This window comes from Amblyomma americanum, chromosome 2, assembly GCF_052857255.1.
Source record: "Amblyomma americanum isolate KBUSLIRL-KWMA chromosome 2, ASM5285725v1, whole genome shotgun sequence".
Classification (NCBI taxonomy): domain Eukaryota; kingdom Metazoa; phylum Arthropoda; class Arachnida; order Ixodida; family Ixodidae; genus Amblyomma; species Amblyomma americanum.
In genome coordinates, this window is record NC_135498.1 from 25,917,768 (window position 1) to 25,934,455 (window position 16,688).

Genomic DNA, 16,688 nt, shown 5'->3' on the forward strand with positions numbered 1-16,688 from the left:
TAGAAGCAAAGGGAACCTGCTAGCATACTAGCTGGGTCACCTGGGTAACTTGAAGTTCTCCGCATCCGGTCCAGCTACTGCGGCCTACACATTGACTCACCACCCTTCGCCAACAGCAAACGGAACACTTTTTGGTATGAACTGAATTCTACCACAGGTCTGCCACTAAACTCTCAATAATGCTTTCCTAGAGCTCGGTACATCTATATGCCAACTAAACATCAGAGCTGGGTACGATACTTAAAAATATCTTTGATACAGATGCCCAATATCCTCAAAAATTATATTTCCGATACGAATTAAAGATACAGAACCGAAAAGAAGCTGGTAATGCACTTAGGTTAAAATATTCGTGATTTCTAGAATTTTTTACGTATCCGATATAGCTTACTGTTTCTAAAAAGGCTTAAACAAATCCGACCACACATTTCTTTAAGCTCCGCTGTCGGCGCAGCTTGTTTTGTCAGCAGTTAAGGATTGGATTGAAGTCAGGGCAACATTGAAATGATCACTTCCATAAGCAGCCTAACAAAATATTTTTTGAAGATAATTTTTTCCACAAACACCAGTCGGTGAGCACATGACTAATACGAATAAACATGAAACTTTTTCCGATTATTTCAGTTTGTTAGGGCAGCATTTACAGAATAGCCTTTGCCCTGTGCAAAATGGGAAAGCATAGTGCAGCCAAACAGTTCCCCAGCAATGTGTTTCACAGACACTTGAGGCTGAACATTCTGCATTAAAAGCCAGAAAGAAAATCGGTCTGCAAGAGCCCCGCGATGTGGCTGAGCTATAAGCGAAACAAATGCAAAAAGCCGCACTATAGGACGAGACATGCACATTCCCATGTTTTATTTGATGAAGGTGCCTTTTATTAACGGATAGGAGTGAAGCGCTGCCACGTCAACTCTAGGATCCCCGAGGTAGCTAAGAAAATGAAGTTTCCCTAGTGCCTCTTGAGAAGTATTATTACAGGGTTAGTTCAGCAGCAGGAACGATAGGCTGCACACAGAAGAGTCTGAAAACCAGGTCACTCAAGCACTAGCTGCAGCGTCCTCGTCGACGTGAACTGCCCAGCGACAGAACAACGTCCTCTTCACTTCGCGACTGTGTACCGTAACAGTATCGCTTGTTGTATACTTGCTTTTCCAAGAGAAAAAAATGCATCGGCTAATGCAATTGATACTACTGCCACTGATGACAACATTGATTCGCACGTGGAAGACTGCGAGACCTTTGACGTGTTGAAAAAGCCAACAACAGCTTGTTCTGTAAGCCGCTGCGTATGACGGCGGAAGTCTTCTATTTCTGTTGGCAACCATCGCAACTTGAAAAGAAAGGGTATAGTGCTCTATGCTATTACAGGGAGAAAAACAGCACAAATTGTTGCTTGCTTTGCACTAGGTTTCATGTCGAAAAGTTAGTAGAACCTGCGGATAATGCATTTCTAATTGTACTCACAAGTGTTACAAACCAGTTCAGTGGGGGCACTGGCTAGCCCTGCATACATGTCTAGGTCAAGACGTCTTAGTGAGCAGCTTTTGTAGCTTGGTGCATTTGCACTGTGCACATTTGATTCAGTTGTGCTGTTTCTGTATCACCATCAGGTACAATGAGTTTTGCTGCTTCTACCACAACAGTGAGCTTATCTCTTCGTCCCTTCTGTCACATAGCGTGCAAAAGATCAAAATATACATTGTCTATCTGCAGAACACACACATGATAAAGAAAGACTGACTGGGACAATGACATTGCCATCGTCTCTTCACAATTCTACTCCATCGCATTTTTCAGCCTGTTGCCGCCTGAGCGAGCGCTCAAAATCTGCAGCACAATTTTCTTGAGTATTGAATAGAGTTAAAATGCACAATGCACTAAAAATGTAATTTCGATACCGATACACAAAAAGTATCGAAAGGTAGTAACAAAGATACATGTATCGCCGATACTGCCCATGCCTGCTAAACATGGATACGATGAATAACAGTCCAGCCTAGATATATTGAACACATATATTATCTCCTTGAAAATCTTGCGTAAAAGTTTAGGGAAATTGCGCAGTATATCAAATCCCAATTTTTCCAATCGTTAGTTATATAGAATGGCGCGCATCAATCACGCCCCGCAAGTGGCGCTTCTAACAGTGCACATCAATTACTTCTCTTGTGCGGAGACGGGTCGCCTATGATGCATTTGGCACCTGTTGGCATCAATAGCCCTCTGAAACCATGTGAGGAAGTGAACGTGGGGTGTGCCGAGAGTGGCCCTGGGTCTCGTACTCATTCTCCGCGGCATGTCGCTTTCATGCGATGAGGCCGACCTAGCTACCATATAATTTCGTGTAACGGCTGCACCTTCAAAATTCACACCCGAATTAAAAAAAGTGTGGCCCTTACAAAAGTTTATGTGATAATTAAAGCAGAGGGGCGGCCTTCCCCTGGAGTGCTTTGTTGCCGCAGGCCGTGTGGATACCGACAGTACCTTAATTTTGATGAGATGTTATGCTATTTATGACTTATTAGCAACAGTATTAGACATCTTAGGATAGACAGTGGCAGATTCCCAAGTACAGTCTGCTCTGGCTTCGATGTGAAGCAGGTTAGACTAGGGAACGCCTGGCAAACAGTACGCTTCCAGCTGGCAAAAGCTTGTCGGTGCAAGGAACGCATCGCTAGCACGGCTGTAATGCATTCTTGATTTTAGAGTACAGATACACTTATCTGGTGGCATTTTTAATGTCCCAAATTATGAATACGTCAAACTATTTTGCAATCACCTTCCAGTTCAATGCAGCCGGGTTCAACTGCATTGGCTCTACACTGAAACCTTCAAAACCGCGCAAAAAAAAAAAAAGGCAGCTCCTAAACAATATATCAAACATAAGTAGACCTCATGTGGATAGATACACTGAACTTGGCACACATTGTGGCAAGCGTTCATGTCTCTCCCACTTATCGACAGTGCCCTGGATGCAGTGGCTTGAACGGTTCTAGCCTTGCAGCAACCATCCTACGCAGCAGCTGTCGACTGCTCCGTAGGCTGTTATGAAGGTGGAGAAAAACCAACGTTTAAAGATATACTTCAGTTTAGAAACTCCTCGGCGCACTCATGGGGAGGAGCCGGCTTACCACGGCTCCTGCCACCACGGCGCTGCGGTCGATGGTTGTCTGCTAGCACATAACGATGTGCTTGCGCAGGGGGTTCAAAGTTCACTGGTAGTATGTTTTGAGACCCCTGGTTACCGCATGGGGGAGAGTTCGAGTCTGGTTGGCTTGATTTTTTTGTGTTAACACTGCATGCGTTCCGCACCCGCTCTTGCCGCCACACAGCAAAGACATCAGCCTGCATGTCGGGTTCACCGCGGTGACATCTCGCACTGACATCTGCGACAAGTGTGCTCAAGAAATGGCGTGAAATGGCGCGAGTCTCTTGCTCGTCACTTGTCATGATTGCGAAATCTTCAAGGAACATGTATATTTGCACTTTGATTCTAAATATGTCATTTCATTTCACGCAAAACAATTTCTTGAGTACTTATGCAATTTTTATGCAAGTATTTTGCGAAAAGCTTTGATATAAATTTGCTGTGAGAAACTCGCTGAAATGTATGACACTGGGTTTCCTTGATACCAAGGAATGCATTAAGGGTAAAATTGTCTACCTGCCTAACAAAGAACTAAGTTACAGGATTTTGAAGTTGTCACTTCATAAATGCAAAGAGTAGTCCCGTTTCTGAAGTGGCAGCTTGAATAACCAATAACTCAAGTTCTATGATAGCCAGGATGATAAGTTTACCGTTACTGCATTCCTTGGAATCAAGACAATTCAATGACTACATATCAACAAGTTTCCTGCAGCAAATTTTTTCAAAGCTCTTAACAAAATGCATGCATAAAAATCACTTAAGTGCTCAAGGAACTGTTTTATATGAAATTAAATGACATATTTAGAATCGGCACACAGAAGTACATGTTCCCTGAAGATTTCATAACTGACTTCATTAATACTTTTTTTTTTTCATGACCAGGCTCCTCCCTCAAGTGCGCTCAGCGCCCCGTTCTCCTGGTTTAGTTGCTGCTCATGATGCAACATTCCTCAACGTACAGCTTCACGATATACTCGTCGCCGTAGGACCAGGAAAGGTACCATAGCTTGAATGCAAAAATTTCTAATGAAGGATCGCAAGGGACAAACGCAATGACTAAAAGCAAGTGACACCATGTGAACTATTGAGAACGTTAAAAGTAAGAAATTAAATTTATTGAAATTGAAAGGAAGTGCCTAAACTTATTACTGACTTATACTGTGGGCCTATCGAGAGGTAGTAGAGCGTTCTTTTTGTTCTCGCAGCGGTGTCAAACTGCTCCAGCCTTGCTTCGGGACTACCTAACACCACTATACGCTCTCTCTGCACGCAATCTTTTTTTTTTTTTGCCATCTCACTTTTGAAAAAAAATACGTGTGATACCAAACAAAAATCAACTAATTGGACTGTAAATTCATCTAGCTTTCCAGGCAGCCGATCGAAAAGTGATGCTCGCTACTCTTGAAGATAAACAACCTCTCCTTTCCGTTGCATATGAAAATGCACTTCCCGAAGATCAGGCCCCAGTTCTAAAAGCTGGCATCAAACTAATTTGCCCTTGCGATATCTTCCAATTCTGTGGAAATCACAGGGAAGCCCCATGTTCGCTAATAGCCGCAAGGTGAGCGCTCGCCACATAATTTTGTGCCTCAACGCTTTTAACCCGACTACAAGATACTGACCACATGCTGCTAAACTCCGTCCACCCTCTTCGGCGATGGCCGCTTTTTACAGGTAAACCACAGATGGCTAGGCAAGACTGATCCGAAGTCGCATTATATATAACGGCTTTTTTTTTTTCAATGCGTATGCACCCTTGTTTACATCCATGACGGCACCGTTGATGTCAACACTTTTAGGCTAAGTGATTGTTTGCAACTTAATCGTACATATTGGGCGTCTTCTCGAGTAGCTTGACAGCATAGGGATTGTTCTGTTTCCCACTTTTTGAGGATCAGAGGGCCACACAGAGAGCAAAGAGCATCCATTCTTACATTCTCAGCCACTAGTACAACTGCGCATGAAGCATGTAATCATGCTTATTGAATTTGAGCTGATCGTGGATGATAAAGCAGCACCACACGGCTTAAATGCTCAGAAGTTCAATGAGAATAACAATTCCGGATAGGGAGCAGCTGCATATGCATGAGCGGTAGTGGTTAACCATGCCATTCATCACACCTTTCAAACTTCTCCTTGACAGATATTAAACGGCGAAGGAGAACGACTAGGCATTACTGAAAGCCATGAATGGATGACATGTGAAGAAAGAAAAAATGGACACCAAGTAAAATATTCTGCCACCATATTTAACGAGATGCTCACTGTCACCCACACCGCGCGACGGCCATGATGGCCGTCCCTAGGAGAAAGTCGCGCCCGGCTCCTGCGGTAGAGTTTAGAAACTGAAGTATATCTATAAACGGAGAAAACAGCCGTGGCTTTCACTATAATGTACTACTCTCTAAACGGCACTGCTTAAAAGCCAAGAAGCAACCCTAGCTGGAGTTTGCAGTCCCTTCACTGACTAAACTACACTGCTCTTGCATGCATTTCTGACGAAAGTTTATATTGAAAATTTTGGCTATTTCGAACTATTAAGTTTTTTTTTTTAAGCCTGTTCATTATAACATGGTTAGATCCATTTTAAACAGTGTATTCTGAAGAATTTAAAATCACACACAAAGCCATACCTTTTATTCTTTCTCCTGTCTTTGCTTCAGGGGGAATCTTCGACTCGTCTGACTTCTCAACTGAATGCTCTGCTTGTCGCCACCAATATGCGATGAGAACATAAACCCATCTAAACTACAATGCTTATAAAGAAACGTGGTACAAAAGCATGCAGAAGCTTGGAAAATGCCTATACCACATTTAAATTTAGGCAGAGAATGCTTGGAATGTGCTTCACTACTAAACACGAATCAACTTGATAATTCTGACATATGACTACATTAAACAACCATTTGCACACTTTGTGCACTACAATTTATTAAAGCATCTGCTATTGATTTCAGGATTTTATATTCATGTTTTTCTCCCCTGCACAACTGTTTATGTACAAAGCTGTGCTTAAAACAAAGCACGGACAAGAGAAAGGGGGGCTGTGTCTGAAAAGCTTTTTGTATGCAGCTTCCCTGTAGCATACTTTTAGCTACAAGGCAGGAAAAGAAGTTGAAAAATATAGCCCGCAAACTCAACAGCAAGTGTGGCAGAATAGACAAGCAGGGCAACAGCGCTGGGAGAGCAAGGGGCATATACGCACCGTCTGTCGCCTCCCGCACCGTCTCTGTGGGCGGCATCGCAGCCACGGTGGGTGATGTCTTGGCAGGTGGAGCAGCCACCGGGGCCTCCTCAGCCTCTCTCCTTGCTGCCAGTGGCGGCACTGTAACTGTGGCCACAGGCTCAGGCACCTCTTCCACAACCACATGCGTCCTCGCTTCTACGGCACTGTTCCGTGTGTCCACCACTTCCGCTGCTGGCACTGTGCTGCTCTCCGCATCATCGGCACACGCCGGTGCCTCAACCGGCTCGACGCGCGTTGCCGGAGCTGCAGCGGACTCTGCTGCCTCCATTGATGTAATGCCCTGTGAAGCCGTAGTGTCGGAGGCAACCCGTGTCTCCGCTGGGGCTGCCACCGTCGGAAGAGGACTGTGCGGCTCTCGCCTCTCTTCTGTGGCGACAACAACCTCACTTTCTTGCGGGGCAGCGGCTTCTTCTAGAGAAGTGGGTTGCTGCTGTTGAGGCTGCGATGGCTGCTGTGCCTGCTGAGCAGGAGGTTCTAGCACCGGGGTTGGGGAGACTTTGGTTGGCGGACCTGATGAGGCCACCGCTGCCACCTGGGCAGCAAACATGCCGGCAATGTCGCTGGCGGCTGACGCAGGCTGTTCCTGGAAGGGGGAGCAAGAACAGGTTCAGGCAACTACACAGTGGAAGGTGTACTTGACACACAATTTTCATTACAAGGCCACTAAAAGAAATCAAATTTTGCATTCATTGCATGCACCCAGGCATCCGTACTTGTACGGATACAGCTACAGTCAAGCCCGTTTACAACGAACATGACTGTCCCGTGGCGTCCGTTCGTTATATCCTGAAGTTCGTAGTAAGTGGACCACAGCTTTAAGACAGTTGCTTGTCAAAACACAATTTTTTCTTTGCGAAAAAGTCCGTGATAGACGTCTATTTCTGCAGCGCAGATCCGATGAGGGAGGTTTCCAGTTTATTTAAAGCAGAAGCGTGCTATCTCTGAGGCCCTTGGCATAGACAAGTTGCCTGAGGCTCTCTATGTAGCTCATTGCTAGAGGCGCGCTTATGGGTGCTGGCTCCAAAGTTTCATCCGCATCCGATTCCTCCGCGTCACTCTTGTCCCGCACTTCAGAAATGATGCCCTCGTCCATGCACGGTTCCACGGTGTCATCATCGGCAGAAATGAAATCATTCCAACCAAAGTCATGGCCCCCCATGTCGGAGTCGACGACACGCTGCCACAAATCGCCGCCGGGCTGGTCATCTTCCGAAGCATCAGGCTCGGCATCAGACATTGTGTCGATGAAGCCGGCCTTGCGGAAGCAGTTCCGCTCGCCAGCGGCCGTCGCCTCCGCCCAGGCCGCTTTCATCATCTCTACCGCTGAATACAATGGAAAATGGGCACAGTGTTCCCGCCCACCATCCCGAATTACAACCAGGGCCCAAGATTTGAACGAAGCCATCAAAACGTCCGCACTGCAACAAGAGTGAAAAAAGCGCGCGATGGAGTAGACATTCAACGTGCACAGAGAGCAATCAAGCTAAAGATATAGACGCACAGCGCCAGCGGAGAGACCAAAGAGGGGCGTCCATGAGCGTCGGTGCAGCCACCTCTTGGCTCCCACGAAAGGCCTGCTTCACGGAGCGTGGCCTCTGCGATCGGCACCAGCGGCGGCGGCGCGGTTGGTAGCAGAGGCCACGCGAGGATTTGCAAGAGAGTGAGGAGAGGGGAGCGGAGTTGCGAGCAGGGGCGGGAGGGCGATGTTGGAAGGAGCATCTGCAGGGAAAGGGTAGCTTCGCTCAAGAGGGGCACAAAACTGGGCGGGCAGTTCGCCTGCGATGAGCCTCGGGAAAACATGCCGTGCACCGGGCGCACAAAGGGGTGGGACGCAGGTTATCTCGCATAGCGACACCGGGTTTATGCCGTCCGTTCACTGTAACCAATCAGCAGGGCTTAATGACATCCGTTATACGTGTGATTTTGTGCTATTGAAACAATGTATATTTTGACGGTCGCGCAGGTCTCGTTCATTATAAGCGAAAGTTAGTCTTAAGTGGGGCCATTATATGTGGGCTCGAGTGTATACGGGATTTCCTCTGGGCACACATGGTGGAGCCCACTTATAATCAACATGACCATCACGTGCCATCTGCTCATTATATCCGGATGTTTGCAGTAAGTGGATTGGTGGTAATATAGACAAAAACTTTAATGTGGACTTTTGTGACACACTGTCTTCACAGCATCCACGAATCACCATCTGTCTGGCCAAGTTCCTCAGACCGGCTGGCACATTTTCGCACGTTAGGAGCTCAGCGGGGTGATTGGCACCGTGTGTTTAACGGCAGTTGACGAGTCTACTGCTGCTATTTTGCAAGACAGCACTCCTTCATTCCACAAGGTTCTGTGTGTCAGCAATGGATGGTCGTATATTTCAGATAAAGCATGTGTGCAGAAAGCAGACATGCAAGCCTGCCATCCCAAATAAGAGGATGCAATCGTTGGCAAATGAATTGAACGAAGTGATGACCGGGTCGCCATCAGCGACGAAAAGGATCAATGTGCTGTGTGATCCATTGCAAAGACAAAAATCAGACCAGCCAAGAAAACGACACTACAATGAGGCTGCAGCACAACGCTAACTGATGTGATCATGCAGCTACACGGACACAAAGGTTCATCTAGTGACAGCTAAGGCCAGAGTCGACGCCAATAGCAAACATGAAGACGTTGTCAATGCGTAAACAACTAGCCAAGGCACGACCGGCTTATCATGATGACGACAAACATATGTCTAGCCAGTGCTGCACCTATTCAGGAAAGGACGGACATGTACGAAGGCCCTCACAGCCAAGTACACTATTATAGTCCTGGGGCATTTTGATGGCCCAGAACTGCTTATGCAAATTCAGTTCCAGTTTTCTCAAGTGTTTTCAGACCTGACTTCCCAGTTGCAGCAAGCGTAGCATGACAACAGTGTCAAAGCTTTTCATGTAGTTTGTTGCAGTTTGTTCCTTGATACATTCTTTATGCAGAGACTTTGCTACACGTTTAATAACTTTATTTAATCTGCCACTATTTTGAAGTGATGATAAAAAGTGCATTACGCAAGCATGGATATAATTCCTTGCTGAAATGATCAGACTGATAAAAATCTTGCCACCGCACGAACCGTTCCTTTGGCTAAAATTTAAAGGGGCACTGAGGAGAAATTGAAGTTGGCTTGTATCCATAGAATAGCAGCTCCTGATCACAAAAACGCCACTCTTCCTGAAAACAAAGCTATTGTAATGTAGAAAATAGCAAGAACCGAAATACAGGTATCGCCACCACAGGCCAATCTCGCAAGTACAAGCGTGATGACTTCCTAGGACATGAGGCACCACCTTGGAGGAATTTTCTTTACTTCATGGATGTCGCGAATCTCTGAGGCTTGCAAAGGAAGGTTGCACACCGCTCCGCTAGCCGTCAGAAATCACGGAGTCTGCGTTTAAGTCACGATTCACGTCACTCTGTTCTGTGACGTCATAAGAGTTGCCGTGGCGTCATAAGAGTTCCCCGAGTTTGAATCAGAGGGGCGGGAAAAACTTTTTCAACTTTGAATCCAAATTTCTTTGAAATAAATGCATCTTTCGCGCCCGGACAAGCGGCAACAAAACCATGAAATGCCGAACTATCAGATTTTGCTAACAAAAAAAAATTGATAGAGTTCTCCTCAGTGTCCCTTTAAGAGTGACTGCAAGTTTCGTATAGCAATGGAGCACATAATTTGTCAAAAATACTGAAGGTATATGAATAAAATTTTGTATTTAATCATTCAGTGCTTTGCTCAATGTGCAAGCCATTCATGGCTCTGGGCCAAAAAATAAATTTACCTCCAATCCCTGTATCCTCCTTTAAAATGTTTCTATAACGCATTTCACCGTTCTGGCACCAACGCATTTCCATCACTTCTATCCTCATGGTTACTCCTCTTTGCAGAGCACCAAAATTGATGGAGACTTCCAATGACAGAATGGGAGCACTTCTGGAGCAACGGTTTCTGCTCTTTTCGGAGCAGCTGTATTCCTATCGTAGATAGGGAGCAGTCACCGAGCCAAGGTCACTCCGTAGAGTAGTCTGGACTGATCCGCAGAAATCGGCAGATTCAACTGGAAGCCTGCGTAATGCAGCCGCAATTCTTTCCAGCGACTGGTTGTCTCCCGATGAGTAGCAGACGATGCACGCAAGAGAGTGCAAAGAACACTGGGTATTCCCCAAGTAGTGAGCGAGCACCGCCAGCTTGCTCTAACCCGAGCATGAGTGTTCCAAACTTACAACAAGGGCGAGTGCCCCCCCACTCGGTTCAGGTGCTTTGTCACCGCTCCATATCTGGGACTGCAATTCACCATGAGTGATGGTCACGTGCTGGTGGATGTTTGTAGGGGGGAAACTCTGCACATGCAACGCAGCCACCTCTGAGGAGGCTTTGTTTAGTGCTACTGTGTTGCACCGTAGAAGAGTATCGTTAAGTATCATTTCGAGACTGTTTTGCTTTGACACACCTAACAGCGTGCATACAAAAAAAGCAATGCATAAAACAAAAATATGCTACCACACAGTTTTGATTTGAAAAGCAGACAACCATGCCCCCCTTAAAGGGACACTGAGGAGAAATTGAAGTTGGCTTGTATCGTTAGAATACTAGCTCCTGACCACAAAAATGCCACTCTTACTGAAAACAAAGCTCTTGTAAGGTAGAAAATAGCAAGAACCAAAATACAGGCATCGCTGCCACAGGCCAATCTCGAAAGTACAAGCGCGATGACGTCATAGGACAAAAGACGCCACCTTGGAGGAATTTTCCTTACCCCATGGAAGCCACGAATCTCTGAGGCTGACAAACGAAGGTTGCGCGGTTCAATATTGAAGCAAGATTTTGTTTTGAAACCGATAGTGCACTTTTATCACACAAGGAAGACGGACAAAAGACAACCTCAATGTTAGAAGCAAAGAAAACCGATGCTTGGTGGTGCCACAGGCGGTCAGCAGAGTTTCGGTTTGTTATGGCGCTTCGAGTCCGAGCTTTGTGTGCCCCATGGTTTTGTTTTTGACTCGCCTTGATTTACAAGCGCCGAATAGCAGAGGAACTGCAAGTGCTGCTTCAAGAGCTAGTTAACCTTTGAAGGAGCCTGTGAAGGCTGGTCAGGTGATCGCCACGGTCGATGAAAAACTATGATGGCACGATGGTTGGTGATCATACAAGGCAGTTAGCAGTGTAAAGAGCACTTGCGTCTTCATACGCTTGCCCGGCGAAACGTTCCCGGATGTGCCAGTCAACTTCGAACTACTTAACGGAAATCGTTTACAGTTGAACCTCTATGTAACGAACCTCTATGTAACGAATTCCTGGATTTTACGAAATTTTTCAATTCCCCAGCACATCCCCCATTGAAGCCCATGTATAGGCGACCTCCATGTAACGAACTCGTTGCGGCAGTCGACCTTGATGTAACGAATCCGTGGCTCTGATCATCGAGCTGTATCTTGTAATGTTTTGCCCGAAATTTGACCGGGCAGTGCGCAACTTTAATGAATATTGTTTAAGTAAGTTTTTATATTAAAAGGTAAAGTAGACCGCGAGCAGAACGCTTGCAATCGCAGCAAACAAGCAGACCTCGGTGATGATGATGATGTTGAGCGCCGCTCCGTGGCAAGCGTAGCAACTTTTTAAGCTTTCATTTTGTAGCTTGACACTAGGTGGCACTACTATGACAAATTCTTCGTGGTGTTGCGGCGCAGTTATGGTAAGCCTTCTTCTTCTTCGTCAGCATGTTGACGTGCGTGTGCTGGTGTGTGTTTACGGTGTCGGTTCGTTACGATGAGTTCCGCTGTGAGGAAATGCAAAGTTTTGTCGCTTGAAGATAAGCTCTCGATTTTGAATGCGGTTACCGCCGGCGAAAAAAAGAAGGCTGTCGCTGCCCGCTTCAATATACCAGCCAGCGCCCTGTCAACCATTCTTGCTGCAGAACAAAGCATCCGCAGTGCGATGGAGTCGGGCACAAGTGCCCAAAAGAAAAGACTGAAGACGTCGACGTATGCTGATGTGTACAACGCCGTTTTTGCATGGTTTTTGGACAGACGAGCACAAAACGTGCCCATAAGTGGCGTAATTTTGCAGCAGAAAGCCATAGATCTTGCTTGCATCCTGGGCCACGACGACTTCAAAGTGAGTAACGGCTGGCTACAAGGATTTAAAAGCCGGCACGATGTCGTCGGAAAAGTGGTATCTGGCGAGTCTGCCTCCGCAGACAGCGATGCTGCTGCCTCGTGGGTGGCTGAGAAGCTTCCCGGCATTTTCAGCCACTATGAAGCTGCCGACATTTATAATGCTGATGAGACGGCCCTGGTTTATTAAATGCTACCGAGCCGCCCGTTCTCACTAAAAGGAGAAGACTGCCGCGGTGGAAAGCAAAGTAAACTCCGTGTGACGGTTTTGCTTTGCGCCAACACTGATGGCAGCGACAAGCGAATCCTATTGGTTATTGGCCGCAATGCCTGATCCGGATGTTTTAAAGGAACAAGGCGGATGCCAGTAAAATATGTGGCAAACTCCAAAGCTTGGATGTCGTGGGCAATTTTTTCCGACTGGCTGAAGGAGCTCAACCAAGATGTCAAGCGACAAGTTCGCAGCATTTTTTTGCTGCTTGACAACTGCTCCGCGCATCATGTGGAAGGCCTACAGCTTTCGAACGTCGAGCTGCAGTATTTGCCACCTAACTGCACTTCTCTGGTACAACCCTTAGACAAAGGGGTTATTAACAGCTTTAAATGCTGTTACCGCCGTCGATTGATACAAAAGATGCTCCTGGACATCCGCCTTGAACGGCCAACAAAAGTGGATATCTACCAAGCAATCGGAATGCTTGCTGCGTCGTGGCAAGAGGTCGAATCACAAGTCATCGCCAATTGCTTCGCCAAGGCTCAGGTAAATAAGGCCATTCAAGCTACAGTCACTGAAGACGAACTTTCAAGCCCACCCGAGGTCGCAGAAGCGTGGGATGAACTACGCATGAACGGTGGGGTGCCCGACGGTGTCGAGCTGTGCAACTTTTTGTTCGTGGACAACGGCGCCGTGGCTATGGAAGAGATGACTGATGCGGCACTTGTGGAAACCGTTAAGGATAGCCTTGAAGGTGGCGGTTCGTCAGAGCCTGATACGTTTTGTGCTGTGCCCACCGCGAGGGAACTGATGGACGTGGTGGACGTTCTGCGCCATTTCGTCGGCTCGCAGGACGATGAAGCAGCCCTGGATGCCTTAGTTTCCTTGAAGCGCAGAGTAGTGGCTTCAATTGGGCAAAAACAGCAAGCGAAAATTACGCAGTTTTTCTCTATTAAATAAATTCTTTGAATGGCGAGTTCACTTGAATTGATATCTGTCGAATTTTTATTTAGTTTTGGCATAATCCTTACCAGTCTTAACCCAAAACTGCATGTAACGAAAACCTGGATATAACGAAAAATTGCGAACTTTTTTCAATTTCGTTATATCCAGGTTTGACTGTATTAGGGACGGGAGACAAGGTACAAGGCAGTTAAGAAAAAACTGCTGATAGCCTAGCTCTGTCAGGCCAGCATATACGTAGCGAAAGCGCTAAGACTTCTGCATCGGATGAGTGCATTCACTAGATGTGCCTTTATTCATGGTTAAAGCTTGAGCCGTCGTGGAGGAGTGGTAGCATCTCCGCCTCAAACGCCGAAGGCCCTGGTTCGATTGCGAGCCCCGGCACAGTGTTTTTTTTTATTCAGTGAATGCGCAGGGGGGTTTCAGTGGCTCCAGAGACGCCGCCACCGAATACGTTGGTTAGCGGTTAAGCGCAGGCTCTCTTAAGGCGCATTTATACTTCGGCGTAACACGCATACACTGCACGGCGACGTCACGTCGGCGAAAGCGAGACCCTCTATACTCACTGCGCTTGACCGCGTCGGCGGGTTCTGCGCACTCTGGTCGCACTGGAGGAGATTTGGAGCACGTCTATTTTGAGCCGAGTGCGGCAGCCGCCGCCGGCCCTGCCAGACCGGATCGGCTCCGCGGCGAGGCGCGCGTTGTGACGTCATGTGCCTCCTCGGAGCACTGCCACGGCAAATTCACACGTTCGCGGCCAGTAAAGCCTTCGCTTAAAAAGAGATTTGGAACCTACAGCGGCTGTGACTCCACTCTCCTCCAACTCATTTGCTTGCGGCTCCATTCAATAGCTTTGCAGTTGGGCGGAGCTGTCCTCTTCGACCTCTCGGCTAATTTCATCCATTCACAGTACACATCTGAAGGTACATGCAAGTGGGCGAGAGAACCCGATCCAGTAAACGCCGCACCTCCGGAAACGCGTGGAACCCGTTGAAGCGTCATGCATTGGTTTTACTTTCAAGCCACCAACTTTAAACGTGAGCGCCCTTGAGCACCCATCCGTTTTTTGTGGGAAAAAAAAATAACCTGGCCCTTGCAACCGTGAGAAACCTCCTCGACGGTGCCTGCTGCACCGTGCAACAGCACTGTTGAAGAAATCACAATCCATTGGCCCCAAAGCCTCGGCCAGCCTCCGATGGGCGCGACGTGCAAACTCTGTCCTCGCCCCGCACTGGGGTTAAGGTAACACCCCACTGGGGTTAAGATATTTAATTAGCAACGGCTGCTCACTGAGGAAGGGGAAACGACCCGCCGGCGCCTAACCTAACCGTACACCCTCAAAAGCATCCCACTCTCTGTGGGGCTGAGGTCGCTGAAATGCAGGCCGGAGTTTTTGTGAGAACTTTGTTGGCGGGTTCGGGAACGGGATCCATTGTAACGCTGGCAAGACGGCGGTAACCCCATTCTAGCCACCCTACCTTCAATGTGCGGCGGCGGTAGCTTTAATTTCGGCTGCTGCTAGACCGCACCGCCAGCAGCCAGTAATCACGCAGTCTGCGTTTACGTCACGTTTCACGCCACTCCGTCCTGTGAAGTCATCAGAGGACAGAGAGTTTGAATTGGAGGGCAGGAAAAACTTTTTCAACTTCGAATCCAATTTTTTTTTTTAAATAAATGCATCTTTCTCTCCCGGAGAAGTGGCAACAAAGCATGAAATGCCGAACTATCAGATTTTGCTAACAAAAAAAAAAATCGACAGAGTTCTCCTCACGTTCCCTTTAAAGGGGTGGAGACAAAATTTTCGGTTGGCGTATTCTTTGTTTCAAACGCTGCGCAATTCATATATGCGCGGTAAATAATTTATTATTGCATTCTTTATACTGCGCAATTTCGGTGTCTGAGCGCCGGGGTGTGCTGGGACGTCACTATCATGAAAGAGCAGCAACACTGTTCACGTGGGCCCCAAAAGTTGTGACGCACGTATTGCTGTGTCATCTGCTCTCATACCCATGCTGTGCATAGCAGCGCGTTCCAATTCATGTGCTGGAAAAGTTGGTAGGTACTGCGATATGCTGAGAAAAGCCAAGCGAGCGAGGGACGACAGAGTCCTGAACCAAGCGGCTCGCTTCGACCGATCTCAATCGGCATACGGTTTCTCCATTGTATTTCGCATTGCCACGCTGACGCCGATGCTCGGCGGGATGCTCGGCGGACGTCTGTGGCGGTGGCCCGTAGCCGACCCTGATCACATTACAGCGACACGATGCCTCACTTTTCCTGTCTGTCTTCACTTCGCTCCGCCTGCGCAGCCGCGCTGCGAGACTGCTCAGGGTCCCGTGGCTGCGGATTACGATATGTGCTGCTTGTTTGGCAAACAGCCCATTTATTCACTAAATGAATGTTTCCAGACAATTGTACAGGATTCAGCATTTACAGCACGGGTACATAACTCCCCCAAGAATCTGCCTATGATGACAACGATATCGAAAAATCCGGAAAAAACATATGCAGAACATACGATTTGAGAAACAACATGTTTATTTGTCATGCTTAAGGGGGAGGTGGGGATCAGAGTGAAATTTCTTTTTTGTAGTAGAGCAATGAAACTTGGCACGGTTATTGGGTAGTGTGCTGAATGAGCAATTACAAAGTTTCATTGATATATAGGCACTCTTATATTTTAGCCAAATGAATAGTTCATGCAGTGACATTCTCCAAATACTTTTATCACCCTTATTTTCTTTTTTTTTACACAGGACATTATATCCATGTTTGAAAAATGCGGTCGTTATCAACATGCCAATTTTGCTAAACAGTAAAAAAAAATTATTAAAAATATAGGGATGTTACTGCAGAAAATTTACTAAGAAATACAATGCAACAAACCCCATGCAAATCCAACAAGGCATAGTTGTTCTATGCTTTCTGCAAGCAGGACCGTCGGCTCAAAACTCACTTCTGAGAAA

At 46.9% G+C, this 16,688-nt stretch overlaps 1 protein-coding gene across 28 annotated transcripts in view; it reads right to left on the reverse strand.

The window, feature by feature from the left end:
- The window catches only part of LOC144120815 (eukaryotic translation initiation factor 4 gamma 3-like), a 102,403-nt gene that overhangs the window by 38,572 nt on the left and 47,143 nt on the right, over positions 1 to 16,688 (reverse strand). For 15 of the 28 annotated variants that reach the window (XM_077653564.1, XM_077653562.1, XM_077653556.1 and 12 more), the window contains exon 9: positions 6,354 to 6,978. In XM_077653564.1, coding sequence (XP_077509690.1) covers positions 6,354 to 6,978 — 625 coding nt within the window. Of the gene's footprint in view, positions 1 to 5,781; positions 5,851 to 6,353; positions 6,979 to 16,688 lie in introns of all 28 variants that reach the window. The other 13 variants (XM_077653559.1, XM_077653547.1, XM_077653546.1 and 10 more) reach the window with 1 other exon arrangement.